At 38.9% G+C, this 19,801-nt stretch overlaps 2 protein-coding genes across 7 annotated transcripts; one reads left to right on the forward strand and one right to left on the reverse strand.

Moving 5' to 3' along the window:
* Window positions 1-25: 25 nt before the first annotated feature.
* LOC136344369 (thyroid receptor-interacting protein 11-like) lies at window positions 26-18,821 on the forward strand. 4 transcript variants are annotated; one of them, XM_066291758.1, is made up of 6 exons: window positions 26-245; window positions 394-449; window positions 658-705; window positions 12,484-15,499; window positions 16,322-16,525; window positions 18,115-18,821. In XM_066291758.1, exons 1-6 carry the CDS (start codon window positions 155-157, stop codon window positions 18,654-18,656), a joined length of 3,957 nt encoding a protein of 1,318 aa, XP_066147855.1. In that variant the 5' UTR covers window positions 26-154; the 3' UTR covers window positions 18,657-18,821. The 4 variants fall into 4 exon arrangements, with proteins under 4 accessions (XP_066147855.1, XP_066147857.1, XP_066147859.1 ...); XM_066291760.1 differs by lacking the exons at window positions 16,322-16,525; window positions 18,115-18,821 and adding an exon at window positions 15,769-15,863; XM_066291762.1 differs by lacking the exons at window positions 16,322-16,525; window positions 18,115-18,821 and adding an exon at window positions 15,607-15,752.
* Window positions 8,625-19,773, reverse strand: LOC136344379 (uncharacterized). 3 transcript variants are annotated; one of them, XM_066291796.1, is made up of 2 exons: window positions 9,697-9,810; window positions 8,625-9,643 (listed from the first exon to the last, which is right to left on the reverse strand). In XM_066291796.1, exon 2 carries the CDS (start codon window positions 9,627-9,629, stop codon window positions 9,039-9,041), a length of 591 nt encoding a protein of 196 aa, XP_066147893.1. In that variant the 5' UTR covers window positions 9,630-9,643; window positions 9,697-9,810; the 3' UTR covers window positions 8,625-9,038. The 3 variants fall into 3 exon arrangements, with proteins under 3 accessions (XP_066147893.1, XP_066147892.1, XP_066147891.1); XM_066291795.1 differs by lacking the exon at window positions 9,697-9,810 and adding an exon at window positions 19,675-19,739 and having other exon boundaries at window positions 8,627-9,643; XM_066291794.1 differs by lacking the exon at window positions 9,697-9,810 and adding an exon at window positions 19,600-19,773 and having other exon boundaries at window positions 8,637-9,643.
* Between the last annotated feature and the right edge of the window lie 28 nt (window positions 19,774-19,801).

Below are 19,801 nucleotides of genomic sequence, written 5' to 3' on the forward strand. Positions count from 1 at the left end.
ATTGACATTTGTCAACATATATCAACAAAAATGTGTCAGTTGTGTTGGCAATCAGAGGAAATCAAAATATTAGTTTTGTTTTAATAATAAAAACCTACATTTAAAATTTAAATGCATCTTGTCAGTGTTTTCAATTGACTAATTAACAACTAAAATGTCGGGCTGGTTTAATATAAACGAGGGCCTAAGCAGTATAAAAGGCCAGTTGACCACATTCGCCAACAATGTTTTGGCTGATGATGAAGGTGGGTATTTAATTATGTTTCTTCTTCGAAAATTGCTGAAAGTGACATTGATTTTAATGAATCTAGTTAGTTGTGGAAAACCGCAAACCACTGAACATTGCTCTAAAAAATATCCCAGTCCATTTACAACAATTCAATTAATTTTTAGGTGCCAATACAACCGAGGAGCAATACAAGAAACTGTGCTATCAGAAAGATCTCGAGGTAAGTTACAGAAGCTCAAACACTGTAATTGATACTAATAAAATTTTATAAAAACGCTACAGCCTTGAACAGAGCTTTGAACTTTACTACCTACTATTATTTCCTTGCATTATTAATTGTGCTACTTAGCACTGTAATCACATGTTTCATTGCTGCATACGAGTTGCAGTGTTTCCAACGAATCAATATGTAATTTTGTGTTTTACAGATCGAACATTTGAGACAAGTGAATGATGAGTTGCAGAAATCTTCAGGGGTAAGTTTTAGCTTTGTATATAAGCCCTAAGGATACTCTAATTAGAACAAGGTGAAATTTTCATACCTCCATATACATACCTTAGATTTTAATGATTTGGCAAACTTAAGATAATCACCTTCATAAAACGGCAGCAGAAAGCTAATGCTAAATTATTTATGCAATGACATTGCACTGAAAAAACAAGTTTTGAAAGAATATTACAATGTAGGGCTAAGCATATGGAAGAGCATTTATTAGCAACTGTAAAGAAATTTATAGACTCCTGCAACATATACATACATATGTAAATGACCAAAGTGCAACTGCAGTATTCACCAACTGTCTCCTCTGAATTGTCATGTATCTATGTGATGTATCATTTGCTGTCCACCTATTATTATTGTTTATTATTCTTAGTGATTATTTATATCTTTTCAAGATATACAAAAAGGTAACTGATTAATGAGTATTTCAAGGCTAATAAGATACATTTAATTTGTGGATACAATATATTAGATTAGTTCATAGAGAGTATTGATTGATATTAACGTTGGCCCTATTTTGGTACTGTTTACGTAATCTCTATTTTTATTGCTTAACTGTGCCTTTTTTATGTGACAACTAGCAAGTCATATCTAAGGATCAAGTCACTTTCAGTGATATTAATCCCTTTTAATGACAGTATCATGCAGATAAAATCACGGCACTAGGTGGATAAGAATTCAAGGCGAATTAATAGACGTTGATTCCAAGATGTGATCATCACAAAAACCAAAATAGTCCTTTAAAATCTACAATTTAAACATTTATGAGGTTTGTTTGTGCACAAGGGCAAAATTAATTATTTGCTGGTAACTTTACCAGGCAAACCAATGGAAATTTTGAATGTTTGTTTGTGTCGTTACTAATTATTTGGATTAAGAACGTCTTGATTTAATTTGATAGATGTAATTTAGAATATACATATATACATATATATATATGTACATATATATACATATATATGTATATGGCTGTTTTCTTTGGCGCAGGATTAAAGTATATTGGGTGTTACTAAACACTTGTGCGAAATTTAAGAAGGTTATAGGGGACATTGTGATTAACAATTTTTACATAGAAACCCTCAGGTAAAAATAAGCCGTCTTGGCTCTAAAGACATTTTTGTTCAAAGATGTAATGTTATCTAGTTTACACGAAAAGTCTTCGATAATTAATTCATTTTTGTTAAAGATAACACAAAAAAAAGCATAATGAAGGTTGACCCTCAACCTGGTTACATAAATTTGTTCTTTAAATCATTGTATCGCGCACCCGTTGTAAGATTGCGGACCTTGTTGCACGAAAAGAGAGGCTGTCATTACTCTTCCCAACAGTTCTTTTTAAGTGGCCACAGGAGGTTCATACACCGTTGCGATGTAACCCCAGAGGAAAAAATCTCAAATGATTTTGGAGTCAAAACGGCATATTTTTAACTAGGGGTTTCTATGCAAAAGTTGTTCACCGCAGTGTCTCCCATAATCTCCTTAAGTCGGGCACAACTTTTTTAGCACACCCTATATATTCGAATTACGCGTTTAATTTTTATCAGAAAATCGGCATCTCTCCATCATGCTCTTGTAATAAATCCGAACCCAAATACATGATCACCGTTACCAGACTTTGTTTTTAATTTCACCCGACAAGGCAGTTTTTTTTGCTTTGGTGCCCCCTGTTACTCGTCGTTTATTGTCTCTTGTATTTTCCCAGATTAGCTTTCGTACGAGCTTAATTCCCCCGCCCCTGTTCCTCTGGTTAAATTCAGCTATCGCCCGTTATAACCCACAAATACACACGTCTCTAGCTAGCTCGTTGTAACAATATTAAATATCCTTATCGAAAGCAAACAGCCAGATGTTATTTGTGTTAACACAGGCGATAAGGCCGACCCTACTAATTCATATAGAACGAAACGGTGTTTTTACTTTTTACCCATGGTGATTTTTGGCTCTAGATGTGTAAGTGGTATTCCCGAAATTGTTTCGTCCTCGTAGCCGACGATTATCATTATCTCTTGATTGAACATGAACCAGGAGTCTAACCTGAACATGAGACGGGAATCGCGGGGTTCACTGCAATATGATAGGAGCAATAATTCCAAATGCCCAATTGTATGCGCCTTAAGGTTTCATACATCGAGTTTGAAATTAATAGGCACTTAACGGGGAGCCAAACGATTGTCCGTTATTGCATGATTTGTCCTAAATTAACCGACATTGGCACAGATCTTATCATGTGCAAACAAGGTTTACTTTCCGGCCCCCCAAAAATTAATATAGCATTATCTGAGTGAACAAATATTTGCGTAAAAATGAGTGTTAGAAGGAAGTGAACGGCGGATCGGTACTGTTATTGATCATATAGCTTTTATGCTTGCTTGGGTTATTTAGCAACGCCTCAGTGCACAATCTGTTCAAAAATTCAACATTTTGGCACAAAAATATCTTTAAAATGCGGATATGCCTACTGTTAAGTAGCTACTCTCCATTAAAGCCTGTATTGATTTACTTGTCAGATTCATATCAAATTTAGTGTAATAACGGACCTGTTTTCTCACCCTTGCCATTACCTTATCTCTTTGTCAATTTTTCCAATATTGGCTCTTATCTGTTGTTTCCATGGATACTTCCCTGAAATGTATAAAAACCGCAAGCACCTACTGATTCCTTCTTGTTATAGTGAGGTGTAGTTCGGTGCTGGTAAGTCTCTTTTTTTTGTCAATTTCTCTTTCCAGAAGTTATATTGACGCAATGGTGAATGGAATTTGTACGCTGTCCGCAGCAACATTTTCAAAAATTCACGTTGAGGTAATTCATATTTTAAGTCACATCCCTAAATTGGGCTTTTTAACGTCGTTCTTCTCTCAATTACAACATTGATTGATATTTGTTAGTTTTTCAATACCTATATTTGCAATATTAACGATTTACCAGGGAATTTAATCTATGTAGTTTTAGTTTAAATATTTGTTCTTTGATATGGTCTGTGACCGTTACGCTACCGTTGTTATAGGTATTACATTAGGACTGAGTACGACTTGCACTGGGATAAGCAATATTTTTTACCTACGATTACTAGATTAGAAGTGCCATTAAATTTATTATAGTAAATGTTTGTTCTTTTGGAAGAAATAAGGTCATTTGGTAATATTTTTATGACACTGCTAACACTGAGTTTTCAAGAATTTTACTGATATCCAGAACTGCTCCGAAGAAAGATATGACAAGTCTCTCCCAATAGGACTTAACCTTTCATCTTTTCCGGCCCCTCAGAGACCACGTGTTAAAGAGCATATAAAGGGTGATCATTAAAAATAGCCTTAAGCATGCGTTGAAACGTTAAAGGCATGTCTTGGATACATTCGTCTGTTGTTATGGTTCGATGGTAAATAACGAATGGCTTAATCAACTCCCTACGTTCACGCTTCACCGCTCGTGGCGAGTTATTTTTTAGTGTTCACCCGTTTCCAATGGCCCTAGAAAACGTCACACACGGTGCAATTCGACCGGTACGTGTCTGCAAAATAAAATTCTGCAACGCAGCTGAACCCATTTGTGAATTGTCAGAATTTTCCTGCTCAAAATCGAAACTAGGCAGATGTGCAAACAAGGCTGATTTATGTATTTCCTCTAAATTCTTAGAAATGTGACCCTTATTCAAGGTCCTAAAATGTGTTTTTTCTTTAGTTGAATTTTTACTTACACAATACTAACGAAGTGAACGAAACAAGTTCACTAGGTCATGTCTGTATATTTCAGAATACGATCAGCTGCCGCATTCACATTCAGTTTGAGTGAATATTTGATATTTCATCTGATTTTGCATGAATTCGAGATCCGGTTCATGGTTTTACTGTTTCAAAAATCAAAATCAGAACCGTGCACAATGTCACTCGAGTGGGCCTCAAGGTCCTCGTGTTCACACCTCCTCGATTCTCTTAAGCCTTTTTAAAATGCTCCCAAACGGCTGATCCTCCAGGAGAGTTCAAAAACAGCGTTTTCTTACGTCTCGCCTCTGTTGCGTACAGAATTTTACTGTTAATCACTTACTTGCCCCATCATGGGTTTCGCGTAACTCAACAGGGTAAAACGCGATGCCTTTTATGGGTCTTGAAAGTTGTTCTCATTTGGTTCTAATTTGGCGTTAAGAAGTTTTTGAGCACGTTCATACAGAGTAGAAGCACATCTGTGATTTAAGCCCTGCAGAGGGTCGTTTTAGTAGGCAGTCAACATCGCATGTTGTATTATATTCATTTAATAGGTTATAAAAAAGGGCCCAAAAAGAAGGCGGATTTTCGTTTTTTGAGAAAAGCGTTGAAGATGATATGTATATGTCCTCGATAACGCCTCTCTGCAGTTGATTTATTTTTTTAGAAAATGTAGAGGTTGTCCTGTTTGGGAAGGGAAGTTTCGATCTGCCATGGCACTTCGGTGCGCCCTGTACATTTTAAATGAGACGTGTTTCGATCTTTTAATAGATAAAAAACCTATCGGAACTGGCCGTTTGTGTAAAAGACTTCGAGAATCGGAAATACGCACTTTGTCGAAGGGACGTTCAGCACGGGACACCCCGTAAAAGAATACGCAATAAGTAAGTAGAAGTGGAGACCAAACTCCTGAAAGAGTATCTTTTTCATTTGGCCTCATTTAAACGCAATTTTGCACATACCCAGATTCAAACTCATGCCCACATTCCCCTTCTTTCCGTATTACTTTGGACTCTAGATTAAGATAATATTTGCTCAAGGAGCGTTTACCTGTACTAAAGGATATGGTTATTTGGTACATACCCTCTTTCACGTTTTAAGCCGTAATTTTTTTAACTGCGAAAACGACGCTGATCCTATTAAAACGCTTTCGGGCTTCGTAGAAATCAGGATATTTGATCTACTGCAGTTGTGCAGGAAATTGCATTTGTTGAAAAAAGGCATATTCAGATTGGTGACTGACTAATTGACTGGCGATAGTGAAATGGCGCGAGTCGGTCGAATCGCGCTTGCGCCATCGAGCGAGTACCCGGCCGCGGGACTGGGTACTGCATTTTAAAGTTGTGCATAGCAGCTTAGCGTGCGGCACGTAGTAGCGCGGGTCGCGTGGGTCACGGTTTGAGAAATTAGCCGTGAATTGGTTTGGCGCCTTTGGGGCAGTACCCCCTAACAGTTCGTGCCCATTTCTCCGCAATTAATTGGGTTTCTAGGTAAGTTCCTCGATTAGCTACGCGAGTGGTTAATTACGTACTTTCAATTACATTTTTAATAATAATTTCTAGTTGCGTACGAACACCGATAAGCCTAGGGAAAATTGTATAGGTATTTATGAGTTTAGTGCTCGGCGTTATCAAAAGGTAAAATTACAGACCTCGTTGTTTAATGATTGGATTAGAATCAAAAAGTATTCCTGCTAACACATCACGAAACGTTCATTTACATTTTAGTGGTGTTAATAAGGGCCCGCATTCATTGTTTTAAGTCAGCATACATTAAAATAAGTGTCGCGAAGCTTGAACTTCATTAGTTTGGTTCAATTTTCAAATGAGCCAACGATTATTAGAACCTCGTACCGGCACTGGCCAATTTTATCCATACAGCAAGTCAATACGGGTTCGTAGAAAATTCGCCGTGTTTGTTTTTGGAAACAGAGACATTATCTAATACGTTAATCTAAATTAAGATAAATTATCAATGTTTAGTAAGAATTTATTAATCCGGGGTACTTAAAACAAAGCACAGACAGGAAGAGTATTAAAGTGTTGTATTTCGGGTTTCAACTACCTTGTTGACGAAACTTACCACGCGCACCTACGGAGTGGCCCAAATTCAGCGCTGTACATTATCTCGGAAACCGCATGAGATGTGGTGTTAGGTCAACTATTTATCGCTGAATTGCCCAATAATGTCCTCGACCAGATACAATTTTGAGGGGGTGGAAATTACCTGAGGTTCTTGAGATAACTGAAATAAATAACTTCAAGAAAACCAGTTTTGACAAAAAATTTTAATTCAAATTGTTCGGTTTTAATTAAAACTTTACAAAATGTGTTCGAAAGAGGTTTCTGCAATAACTAGTGTGCAAAAGACAGGCAGAGAGATATTTAAATGCCCTTTTTCATGGTTTTATTGATGTGTTCGCCTTGCGTGGTACCTTTTATTGGCCACAGGAGATCTAACAAAATAAATTTGGTAAAAACTGCGCATTCCTAATTAAACTTGATGACGGGGTAGAGTCGAAACGTACCCGACGACGAGGTGCCGATAACAAACGATTAATGCTTTTTAAATATCTCTTCAAATTGGGCCACAATGTAATTAAATCGACTTGGCAAAATTTTGCATTTTTTCGATTCGTTTTTTACCTTTTTGAACTGGATTTTTAATTTAATATTTTTACCCTTTTTTCAATATTAATTTTGTATTTTCCTCATTTTTATATCCTTCAATTTTATCCGCCTTCTTCAGTGAAGTGGAAAAACCGAAATTTGGAGATTAATTTTTCCAAAACCGTTCACCATTTTATTGTTCTCCTATTGGTTTCTCCCCATTTAATCACACGCGTATGTATTTATTACCGTTTGCGAGGTCTTCCCGAGACATGCTTACCGCATACATAACTGTATATAGTTGTGATGCAATATTACGGGAAAAATGTATATATTACCATGTGACTAATATCTTCTCCTTAATCAAAATCCCAATAAAAAAATCCTTACGCAGCGAATCATCGATTATTAATTTAGTACGTTTTCCAGTTAAGCTGGAGATTTGTTTAATTGAGAGTTGCAATATTATACATCTGACTCATCCTTTTCTTGTTAATTTTAATTTATTTTTTCATGGAATTTAGCAGACAGATAAATGAAAGGAAAATATGTAAATCGCTAAATTAATTAACCTAAACTAACCCCCTTGGAAATTGATATTATGTGTCTAGTTCATAGAACATTAAAAGTCAGGGACGTATCGATTCGATTTAAAAAAAAATCTCTTCTGTTATCACAATTTCAAAACCCTGCGCTAATCGGAATTGACCTTAGCACTGTATATTTAACACGAAGGAATTTAGTGCCTAAAGTTTCCTTCTGTGAAGCCTGGAATTTACATTTTCACAGTGTTGAAACCAGAGCCGTATTGATCACGTTTTTGAGGGAGTTCCACATGATGACGTTTTCAAAATTTTGTACTAATCTGAGGAACGCTGTATTTTACACATAATATATCCAGTATCTAAAACTTCCTCTACAAAGGCTGAAATCGACAATTTCACATCATTGTACCTAAAGTGGTTTAGATTCAATTTTTAAGCCTCGTTTGAATCAAGTATTTACTTAACCGTTGTTGCGCAATATTATTGTTATTATTTTCAGAAACCTTTAGGTGCCTCGTTTAGATCGCATTTTCATATTTTAAACACGAGCTCAACCTGCAACAATACCCCCATATCGTTAAGTTCGGGTTAGTGCCCTTTAACTTGGCAGTAAAAACCGTATAGGCGAAACTTGACACCTGTGACCCGTTCCGTTTGTTCTCTATATATTGAGTGTTCGTAAACATGAAGAATGCGTTTCTAGTGCTGCCAGTACCCGTATTATTGTTCTTTTTGCGTTTTGACTTATACGAGAATGTGCTGATTTGCTGTTTCGATACTTAGAAGGACCTCCCGTTTGGACGAAGACGTGTTGTTGACTTATTATGGGTAAAGCAAGCAGTTTTATGCTTCGTTTGACCGGGTAAGGTGACATCATGCCACGTTGAAATTTGACGCTGAATTGAAACAAACGGCAACGAGGCGTCGGTGCCAATAGCCACAGGAAAATATTCCAATAATTCCACAATCCACTTTGGGACAAGTCCAAATGCGTTTTCTTGACCCAATGGCGAAAGTTAAGATAATTATTTACGTAAATGCGCCACCTTGCGATTCCATTTAAACCGCCCTGAATCACTACCGCCTTCGCGGTTATAACGATGCAACTAACATTTGGAACATCCTGTAGATTGCCGCCCATAAAAGTATGTCTACCTTAATAGGTAGAATTCGAGCTCAAATGGAAGATATAATGTCGTAATTCATGTACCTATGTGTTTGAAGCATTTACGATATCTCAATAGCTGAATTGTGTATCCATAAATAATTTACCAACTGTTCGAATATAGGACTGAAAGTGGCGTGGGTGTCTCAAACAATGGCAGTATGTTATCTACCATAAGTACGTAAACTTTATCGAAAGCGTTTATTGCCGGCACATCGCCCCAGCCACAGACCCATTATAACGGTCCCCTTATGTAATAAAGTCGCTTGATATTACGTTCGTTGTACCATTTATTGATTGAATTTAAAAATATTCTTCTGCACAAATTCCCGTAGTTCCTTGTAAGAGTCCTCTTTCTCGAAGTTAACTATAGTTTTATCAAAACTCTCCGATTCTAGCGCATACCTTATCTCCTCTCCCGCCTTTAACAGCCTCCTCTCCAAGCTCTTCTCATTCTCGGTCTTTCTCGCAACCAACCGATCTCTCAACACGCTTAAAGACGGAGGTTTGATGAAGACGTACCAGGGGTTCAGCCTGGTCTTCTTTACCTGCTTCACACCCTCGATATCTATGTCCATGACAACGATCTTCCCTTGCTCGGCAACGTCTTCCACAGCCTTAAAACTGCTTCCATACGTGTTACCACTGAACGAGACAGTTTCGATAAATTCTCCATTGTCTATAGCCCGTTTCATGGAATCTTCGTTGGTGAAGTGGTAATGACGACCCTCGAGCTCCCCGGGCCGAGGGCTTCTGGTGGTGTGACTAACTGCGAAACCCAGTTTGTCCGGGTGGTTCTCCATTAGGCGTGTTATGAGGGTGCTCTTGCCCGAGCCTGAGGGCCCGCAGATCACCAGGGGGCGGGGCAGATTGGAGTGCATCGATGAGTCATGGGCTAGAGAAGGAATTTGAAAGTTTTAGCAAATAAGTTTAAGTAAATCAACTAACACTCGTCGTTTATTATCGCCACAAACACGTTACAAAGTGTTCTTTTCTGTTGGTTACCGGGAACAAATGTGCTGATTAAAATGTTAATATGACCGGCAAATCTCTGATAAACCGACCACCTTATCGCGGTTCTACTTCCAACCGAGTAATCAGACTCCATTATGTGCTGTCTAATCGAAACGAAAACTGCTTCCTTTGAGACTTCTATGAGAAAAAATTAGAACGTCGTCGATGAAAGGGAGTTAATATTATCCGGAGGTTAAGGCATATCTCGTGGTTGTATTTTCAACAACCACTGAGCAAACAAAGACGGGTTATACTGCAACGCCCGGACGAGTGCAATACACTTTACTGTAACACCACTAAACCCGAAAAAACTCCTTCAAACATATAGAACAAGTCTCAGAGATTCGATGGCCAAGCGTTAATAAAGATCAAATATTTGGGCAAAGAACCATCAACGTTGGAAGGGTGAAGTGCAGAAATTGCAACCGAAAAGTGTCCATTTAACGACCGGGTAATCAAGCAAGCATGCACTACCCTCATATACCGTTCACGTGACGAGTACATGAGCTCATTAATTTTCCCCATCGATTCAAAGTGGTGAACTCGGTTCCGCGTTTGCGGTGTAAACGTAGCACATATGATGGATATGCGACCCATGGATTTCGAGTCGTTATTTCGAGCCCATTTTAAAAGTTATGTAAATATTTAAGCCTGTAAAAGTTTTAATGGTAAATAAAATGTAAATGGCGGACATCAACACTGTGTCTTATCAACATTGTTCGTGTCGCATTTCCTTCATAAATTAACAGGAAGGCGGAGGTCTAAGGTTTCTAACGGATAAATATGCTATTGGGCCAGGGAACCGAAGAATGATCATATCTATCGTGTTATTATAGCGTACAGGGTGTCACATGCAGGCGGGTTAGGGCCATTGTGGTTGAAGGTTTACATAGGAAGAACTCCGACCATCCGAGTATCTAACGGAAAGACAAAAACAAATTGGTTTATTATTTAAATTGCACAGGAAGTGCATTCTTTCTGGCTGGTCATAAGTAAAAATCTGTAAAAGCAGCTTCTCCAATACACGACGTTCGGGTTTTCCAATGTGGCCTCGTCAAATTATACGGACTTGGTCGTTTTACGTACATAAAAATACCATTTTTCGACCTTCGTGCATTGCTCTAAATGTTACACAGATTAAAGGTCTTTGAAAGATGCATTTAATGCGATTCGAAATCTCTCGATTTATTTTTGAGAAGAGCAATAAATAGAAAATAATAAATTTCGCAAAAATACGTTGCAAATCTCGCTGGGTAATACATCGACAATAAGAAAACTTATTTGGTGACAGGAAATTAATTAAATTAAACGGGCAAGACTGGCACCATTTTGCCCCTGACAAAAATGGAACCTGTCGGCAAATCCCTCCCTTATATCGCCGAAGGTTCGTGGGTCGATTCAGCTGCGAACTTCTAGAATTAGATGTCGCAATTCTACCGAACCTTCTCTGGTGGTGTAAGGAAACCTTCGATTTAATGTAGATCCATTTAACAATCCAGGGGTGTCAAATCAGGAGATCTTGGAGGCCACTCAGTCGGACCATGTGGTCCAGTAGTTGGCAGTTTCGGGCAATTTCAACAGAAATTTGTGTGTATTTGGAGGATGAAATTGAGTACAAAAAGCCACGAAATAAATGTGATAATTGAGGAAATTAAGAAGAAGGTGGGATTCAGTTGTGAAATGTGATTCAAAGTCGCTTTTCGAAAAGGCGTTGCTTACTTATTTTCGCCCATTACTGGCTCTATTTTGTGGGTATTTATGCTCAATTACGTCCTCTAGTCGTAGTGACCAATGAAGCGACCGCAAAGTATAATTATTCACAACTGTCCATTATGTAATTTTACTACCTTTAGTTCATCTTCATTGTACGTACTTCGACGTAAACTCTAAAATTTACGTACCTAAACTATTTCTCTCAGAAAATACATTTTCTATTCAATTACGCATTGTTCACTCTAAGCAACAGAAGGCGAACAATGGCTACCACCGCACTTCTTTGATCGAAAGCTGATTCTCTAGTTGTTGATAATTTGTTGCATGTTGTTGTTTTATTGGGCAATAATTCGCTGAGGTACTGGCGCTTTTCTTTTTTCATGACGCAAAGAACCGGCATTCCGTAGAGAATCGTCATGAAAGAAATATTCAAAATGTACACACAAACACACATATGACGTTGTTTGGTAATTTGTAAAGTAAATTGAGGAAAATTTTCTCTTAGGTGTCGTTTTGTCCAAGGTCGATCCGTTTTGCCGCCTCAATCCTAAAGGAACTGGACCAAGGGAGTGCGGTCACCAGAATCATCGCTACCTTAGTTACGACCAAGGTTTAAGGTCGTTATTGGTAGCGCACTAGAATTGCACCATCAATTCGGCGAATTTTCGAGATTTTTTCAGCGGGTAAAACCTCTACCCTCAGGCGATTCTACGTAAAATGATGATGATTCGTCATCATCAAAATGTTCCTCAAAATTGCCATTAAGAGATGTTCGTTTTCACATCACCACAACACCATCGACTTTAATTGTTTTAGCACACCTGCCTCAATGTTTATTTGTTTTTCTTTGCCATTTCTCAAAATTAAGTCTTAAAAGCCCCTTTTGAGATACAAAATACACATGATTCACGGGAATTCGCCTTGAATAATTATTTGAACATCGCTCAGACAATGATGCACTCATTTCAATCTTCAGCCGACACCTCATTGAGCATTACTTTTTTCCAGGTCCCGCATAAGGAAAATGGCGAACTCAATGAAAATACCTGGAACTGGACGCCTGCAGAACTTACGGTCGCTCATGCCAGTCCGGAAGAAGATGATATATCCAACTTGAAACGAACCATAAAAGTCCTCGAAAACGACAAAAATGACCTCTTGAGCCAGCTGGAACAGCTGGACGCTGAGAACCAGCAAAATTTATCTGAGCTCGTGAGAATGCGAGAACATTTGCAAGATGAGAATAACGAGCTCAAAGAGGAAAATAATTTGCTGAAGAAAAATGCTTCTGCAGGGGGAGGCTTCAAGGGAAAGTACGAGCAGGTTAGCAAGGAACTGAGCGCTCTTAAAAGAACTCACGAGCTCTTGCAAAAAAATCTTGAAACCTCTAAGATCAGTTCAGAGCAAAGGATCGCTCACTTAGAAGAAGAATTAGAAAAATCCAGACTCTCATATAGCGAGCTGCAAAAGAACACCCAGGCAGCTGAAGAGAGACACAAAGAAGAGAGTGGCGAAAAACTCACCTTAGAGACGTACGAGCAGCAAATAGACTCTTTAAAAAACGAGTTGAAGTCCTCACTAAATGAAATCCAAGAGCTCCGAAAGGAAGTTAAAGATAGAAGCCAACAGCAGTCTGACACAGAACTTCTGAGTAAAAAACTTGAAGAAAACCACAACAAATACATCAGCATTATTGCTACCAACGTGAAAAGACACATAGAAGCGGCACCCTCGGAAGAAGCACCACCTGAAGACGAAGACAACCCCCTGGTCAGCCATTTCAGTCATCAAGTTGAAAATATCTTCAAAATTCTTCAGGAGTTCAAGCAAAAATGTTACACCCTGGAGCAGGAGTTGATCGAGACTCAGAACGAAAAGACTCAGATTCTCAACGAAAAATACGAGGAAATTGAGAGGCTGATTCAGAATTCCGAGCTTCTCAGTCAGGAGGTGGTCACCAAAGGTGAAACTATTAAAGAGCTAGAGTCTGAGATCTCCCACTTGATAAGCAGCAATGACGTTTTGCTTGCTGAGGTGGATCAGTTCAAGAACTCGGGATTGCAGACTATATCGGAGAGTAATGAGGAGAGCATGGTGCTGTTGGAGAGCGATTTAGAAAATGCTAACAGGCGGATTAGAGAACTGGAATGTATCATTGATAGTCCTTGTAAGTCTGCAACTTTAAGCCCTGATTCCGCAAAACAAGACGACTACCAACAGTTATTGATTAGCTTCGATGAGTTGAAATTAGATTACGATGAAGCGCAGAATAAACTTCATAAAATTGAAGAATTAGAGACTGAAAATGATGAACTGAAGAGCGGTTTTGAGAGGCTTAGAGCAGACTTTGAGAATACGGACTATCAGCTTTCGGAGGCGAATTTCGCTTTGGACAGCTTGAAGGATGAGCTACAAGAGGTTAAGGTAGATTTCGGAAAACTCTTGCAGGAAAACAAAGATTTGAAGCTGCAAACTATGGCTATGATAGATTTGAAGAGCGAAATTAATGAGGTCAAGGAGAAGTGGCTTAATGAGGAAAATTCGCGTAGAGAACTCGAGGCGCAGCTTAAAATTTTAACTGAGAAACAACAGAACTCGAAGATGTCGGAAACCTCACTGAAGCTGCAGCTGGATACTTTCAACAAAGAGCGCCAGGCCGACTCGGACGTAAAAGCTAATTTACAACAGGCCTTAAACGATGCCGAAGACAGTTTGAGAAGGTATGAGAATAACTATACAGAGCTATTGCAGAAATACGACGCTGTCTTGCTGCGTTGTGGGGAGCTCCACACGCAGCTACATGACAAAGAGAACCAGCTGTTAAGAAGCAAGGAAGTTGAAGAGAACAATCAGAGATTGAGGAGAACAGTTGAGGAGAAAGAGGCGCAACTATGTCAGAAAAACGATGAATTAAAGGTACTGGAAATTGAATGGAAGAAAAGCCTTGAGGATAAAGAAAGGTTGACTCAGTTAGTAGAAGCAGGCAAACAAATTAATGACGAAGAGGAAAGTTTAAGGGTCAAGGAGTTGGGGGACAACGAAAGCTTAAGGAGAAGTGTTGAGGATAAAACGGTTGAAATTACTCGCCTAACTGAACTGATAGAGGCCATGAAAATTGGTATGGACAAAAATGTGGCAACGGTAGAGGAGACCGAAATCGCGAACGACAAGCTCAGCGAGTTAACCTTAATCATAGAGAATCAAAAAAAGGTTATTGAAGCTAAGCAAGAAGACCTAGCCTTAAAAAGTTCCGAAATAACTACTCTCAAAGAAAGTCTCTCCGAGCTTGAGCAAACCGTCCAGACGCAGAAGGAGGAAATTAGCAGGCTACAGTCCTCAGACACTTTCACCTCAAACGAATCTATTCAGCACCTTCAACAACAGCTTCAAGACTTGTCCGACTCCCGCAACGAACTCATCAATATGGTGCAAATTAAGCACCAAGAAAGCCTCGATTACCATCAAGAAATCCAACGACTTTCAACTCTTCTCACTAGCAAAACCCAGGAAATTACCCAACTTGAGGCAGGACTGCTGCAAGCTGGCCTTGCCAGCGATGAAATTGCTCGGAAAAGCGAGGAAATCGACCGTCTGATAGACCAAACCAACTTCCTCAAGGAAAAATGCGACGTGCTCACCAAAAACCTCCTGGAAGAGCAGGCAAAGATTTCATCGCCTTCGGATAAGGAAATAACGCTCTTGAAGCAGCTGGAACGGCTGCAAGGTCATATAATGGAGCTTGAAGAGCGGTACACTCAAGAATTGCTACAAGCTGAACAGAAGAACGCGCAGCTGCAGCTGAAACTAAGCGACTTGGAGGCGAGAGAGAAGAATTCCAGCACGATGTACACATCGGTGAGCATCAGGGCCAATCAGCAGGTAGAGTCGTTGCAGAGTCAGCTGCAGGCGGTTGTGGGACAAAGGGACGAGCTGAGAAGGAAGATGTCGGATTTGGAAGATGTTAACGGGAAGCAAGCGACTGCGTTGACCAATTTGCAGTTCGTTTTGGAGCAGTTCCAGAAAGGTAAGAAGGCGTCGGTGAGAAACTTTGTAGATTCAAATTCATCACAAGGGCTCTCGTACAACCCAAGAAAGCAAAAACGAAATTTTATGTAGCCTTTTTCTGGACAGTGTCTGGGACGCGGAGGGGACTATCTTAATTGGGTATATGCTATAAAGAACTTATAAGTAAAGGGAAACGTTTACAACGTCACATTACGAATTTGAGACCGATAATAAAGCCAGAAATCGTGCTTTAGAAAATTCTAATCTACTTCTACACGTTAATTGTAGGGTGGAACGCGGCTTTAAGGATTACCACGTCCACCTGACAGTCCAGACCTAGCCCTGAGCGACCATCAAACAAGGCGAGCTTAATGTTGGGGGGGAGGGGGGCTAATCTGGGGTGAACTGGGGGGGTGAAAAGGGTATACACTGTACTATTGCTATAGCCCGAGAAGAAAATATATCGACGCACAAATTGCGCAAATACTGATCAACTGTGACTGATTTTGATTTCGCCGAGTTGGTCTTTTCGAAATGTGACCTCAACGTTGATCCCGGAAAATACGAACCTGAGACTCTGACGGACGTTTTGTGCTACTTTCCAAAAAATTCGCAAAAGCATCCGTTTGTTTGCATTTAAAATCTGAAAGCGAAGATCGCCCCCGATCAAGTAGGACTTCGCAAAATCTTCGAACTGCCATCGAAATATGCGCAACATCGATTTAAATTGGCCGTTCGAAGTTCGAACAATTTATTTTCCTTTTGGCGACCTCCTGAGCGTGTTTTCCTTCGATTTCGACGCTCTTTCGGATGAACTTTTTTTAACACGAAATTCTTCTAGACAAGGAAAAAGACGTCCAAAAGGAGACCGAGCGCATACGTCGTCAAATAAACGCCGAAAAGCTGGTCCAAGACGACTTGAGGAAAGAAATGGACAACCTGAAGATGCAACTGGAGGAAAGCAAAATAGGCCTGCAAGCTGCCTCCCGGTTGTCCGACCAATTGGAGCTGATAAAAAAACAGAATTCTGGACTGAAAGATGAAGGTAAGTCCTACACGTTACTCTAGATGTGTTTGCACTTTATTATTAATTTTTTTCCATATCAACTAGAACTCGAATTATCAAATATATGGGCGTAACCGTACGACTTGCAGTCATTCCAAGCATCCGCATAAATTTGGTAGTTTGACTGTACAGATCACTTTGGTCTTAACAACTAAAACCCATATTCCAGTAAAGTAACTGATTCATGTTGGACGGCCGTTTTTGAAATATCAGCTGGTAATTCTGGGTAGATGAGATCCCAGAATATCGACTGATATTTTCATGAGTGGCTGCAAAGACCTTCGCCTATTAACAACCAACACATCCCTAGGGTTAACGCAATATTCGTATTATTTATTTTGATAATGAATTTATAGTTTTATGAACGTCTTAAAGATTTAGATTAACGAGAAAAATTTATTTGACTCACGTTATTTGTACGTAATTTAGGTTTTTTCTTTTCTTTTTTTTTTTTTGAAGCAGAGCACTTTAGAGCACGTATTCATCAGTCCAGTCGCACGCTTCCACCTATGTTTTTTCAATCTCATTTGGTAACTGTGAGGTCTTGTTCTGTATTCCCCAGTTACTTAATGGGATATACAAAAATGTAGTGTCTTGTTCACCATTTTTTTTTAAATTTATTTCGCTTTGATTGTTTTTGTTCGCTTTTTAATCGCATGTAAGTCGGCGAAAAACGAGCAGTGTGAACACGCGAAAAATTGCAGTCTGCCGTTCAGAAACTCGTTTTTTCGCAGATTTAATCCGGTTTTTGCTTTCTGTGCCAGTTTGTACCCGTATTAAACATTTATTTTCACTTTTCAGTTATTTGATTTTGAATTTTTAGCATGAGAGCCGTTTTAAGAGGGAGGTGAGGATGTGAGTATTACATCAGGTACTGGTTCGTAATTGTAGAAATCGGTTCCTGGGTAAGACTTGCAATCTGCCTTTCGTAGTCTTCCTCCTGAAAGCTGCTGGTATCCTTTTGTTTACATATTATTAATTTTTATTTAGTTATTTACGTGCTAAGTTTATTAGATGGAAGTAAGTAGTATAAACGGGGCGCTCCATAATTAATAGAACCGTAGATAACGTGAAAACCTCAAGATTGACCTGAACTAACCTGATTTACCTCGCTGCCAGGCACATCAGCAGTATACCGCCGATTTTTACCCCAAATTCCAAAACCCTCTAATTTGAAAACAACAACGAAAGAAGACGAATTCGGGCGTGATGCGGGAGATTCGGACGACAAATTCATAGAATGCTACCAAGGTTCGTGAGATGTAATAATTTTGGCAAAAAGTTCTCGTACACGGAGGTTATGAGAAAGTCCTGAATATTTTTCTGAAGCTTTAACTGGGGCAAGTTGCACACCAAAAGTGTCGCTCAACAGCTTTAAAAAAAAAAAAATCTCCGAAAATACATTTTTGCATTTCATAAACGATTGTTTCCCGCGTTCCCGTGATATCGGCGTTAAATATAACTAAATATTTTTGCACAAGGAGTCTGCGGTTCAGTTATACACCATTAATTATGAGACACCCCTTACACAAGGGTCTTGTTGACGAGAAATTGATGTGTTTTTCCAGTTACCCAACTCCAACAAAAACTGATCAGAGTCCAACAGACAGTCCAAGAGCTCACCAGCCAAACCGACGGCAAAATAGATAAATCCTTAATCAAAAGCCTCATAGTTGGCTTCTTGTCTTCTGGCAACACAAACAACTGGAACAAGGACCAGGCTCAAGTACTGAAACTGATTGCCACACTCCTGGATTTCAACCAGCAGGACCACGACAAAGTCAAGCTTAACAAGCCTCAACAGGGCTCGTGGTTGGGTTCGCTACTCGCGCCTCAACCAACCGACGAAACCCACGAATCTTTATCTCAAGCTTTCGTAAGATTTCTGGAGAACGAGTCAAAGCCCCGAGAAGTGCCGAGTTTGCTGGGGGAGGTCAGTAAAACAAATACAGGAGGCAGTACTGAGAGCAGTAGACGGACTACGCCTAGGACATCTCCAAGTCCGATAGTGCTGAATGAGGTAGTGCTACCTACATTTACGGAATTTGGGCAGAGCAGGAGCTCAAGTTCGATATTGAAGGATGTATTGAAGGATAATAATAGCCGATAGGTTTTTCATTCAATACGTAAGTTAAATGTCTATAAATTGTTGTATTATATGGTGTAAATATTTTTTAATTCTATTTGTATGATTGAAATGTTTGTACAATTCTTTTTGCAATGATATTGTTATAATGAGATTTCAAGTTAAATTAAATCTTTATTGTTATATGAAGTGGGTTATGTATTGTTTTCCTCGAACGTCTTGTTCTATCACGTTATGATTCTGTAATGCGCAGCTAAGGGTTATTGTCAGTTTTCTAGACATCATTCAGTTCACGTGAGTATTATTTCAGTTAGCAACAAAATAACGAGAAGGAAACTAAGACTATCATCTTTGGGGTGAACAACCGTCTTACGAGGTTACTACCCCCGTTATTAAATGGCCAAATATCGCGGTATGCCCGCTGGGACTGAACTACCTCCCTAAAACTAAAAAGAAAATTGGCAGTTGAGATAGAGAGCAGCATAGGTAGAGTTGGGTAGTAGTAAATTCGTTAGTTTGTCTTTCTATATTTCGTTAAAAAACATTTATTAACTATAGAGATTGTTCTGAATCAGATGTATGCATTACTTTAGACAAAAGAAATCCTCTTCTTTTGAACGGTAACTGTCGACATTATTACATTTTGATGTCTATAAGATGCATTCAATTTAAGAGACATTGTAGGAGAAATTATTAAGTTGAAAGAAACCAAGAACTTAAACATGTTTTTTCAAAGATGTTCTTTCCAGTTAATTTGGGCGAATTTGGCATAATATATTTTAAAGGTGGACTTTTGAAATAACACTACTTAAATATGACATTTAGCAGTAATATTAATTGGGGTAGGGACTAATACAATTGAGCTTCCCTATGTATTCAACATAATGCACTGATCTCAATAAGTAAATCGTAGCGATTAAAATTCTTATCTACTGGTTGTCTGATGCAAAGGCAATATTGAACCAACCTGTACAATGTGAATTCCCGCTAGTAAACTGGTTGAAACTTCCTTTGAAGAGTTCAATTGAATATCTGTTTTTACCGATAATGAGCTTAAGGTGCTTCATTATTCACGTTTCAAACACGTTTTACGTCAAAATAAAATAAATAATACCAAGACGCCTTTTCGGAAACGTCATCTGGATAAGATTGACTCATCGGTCGATTTT

The sequence above is a fragment of the Euwallacea fornicatus genome, chromosome 17 (assembly GCF_040115645.1).
Source record: "Euwallacea fornicatus isolate EFF26 chromosome 17, ASM4011564v1, whole genome shotgun sequence".
In the NCBI taxonomy this organism is placed as follows: Eukaryota; Metazoa; Arthropoda; class Insecta; order Coleoptera; family Curculionidae; genus Euwallacea; species Euwallacea fornicatus.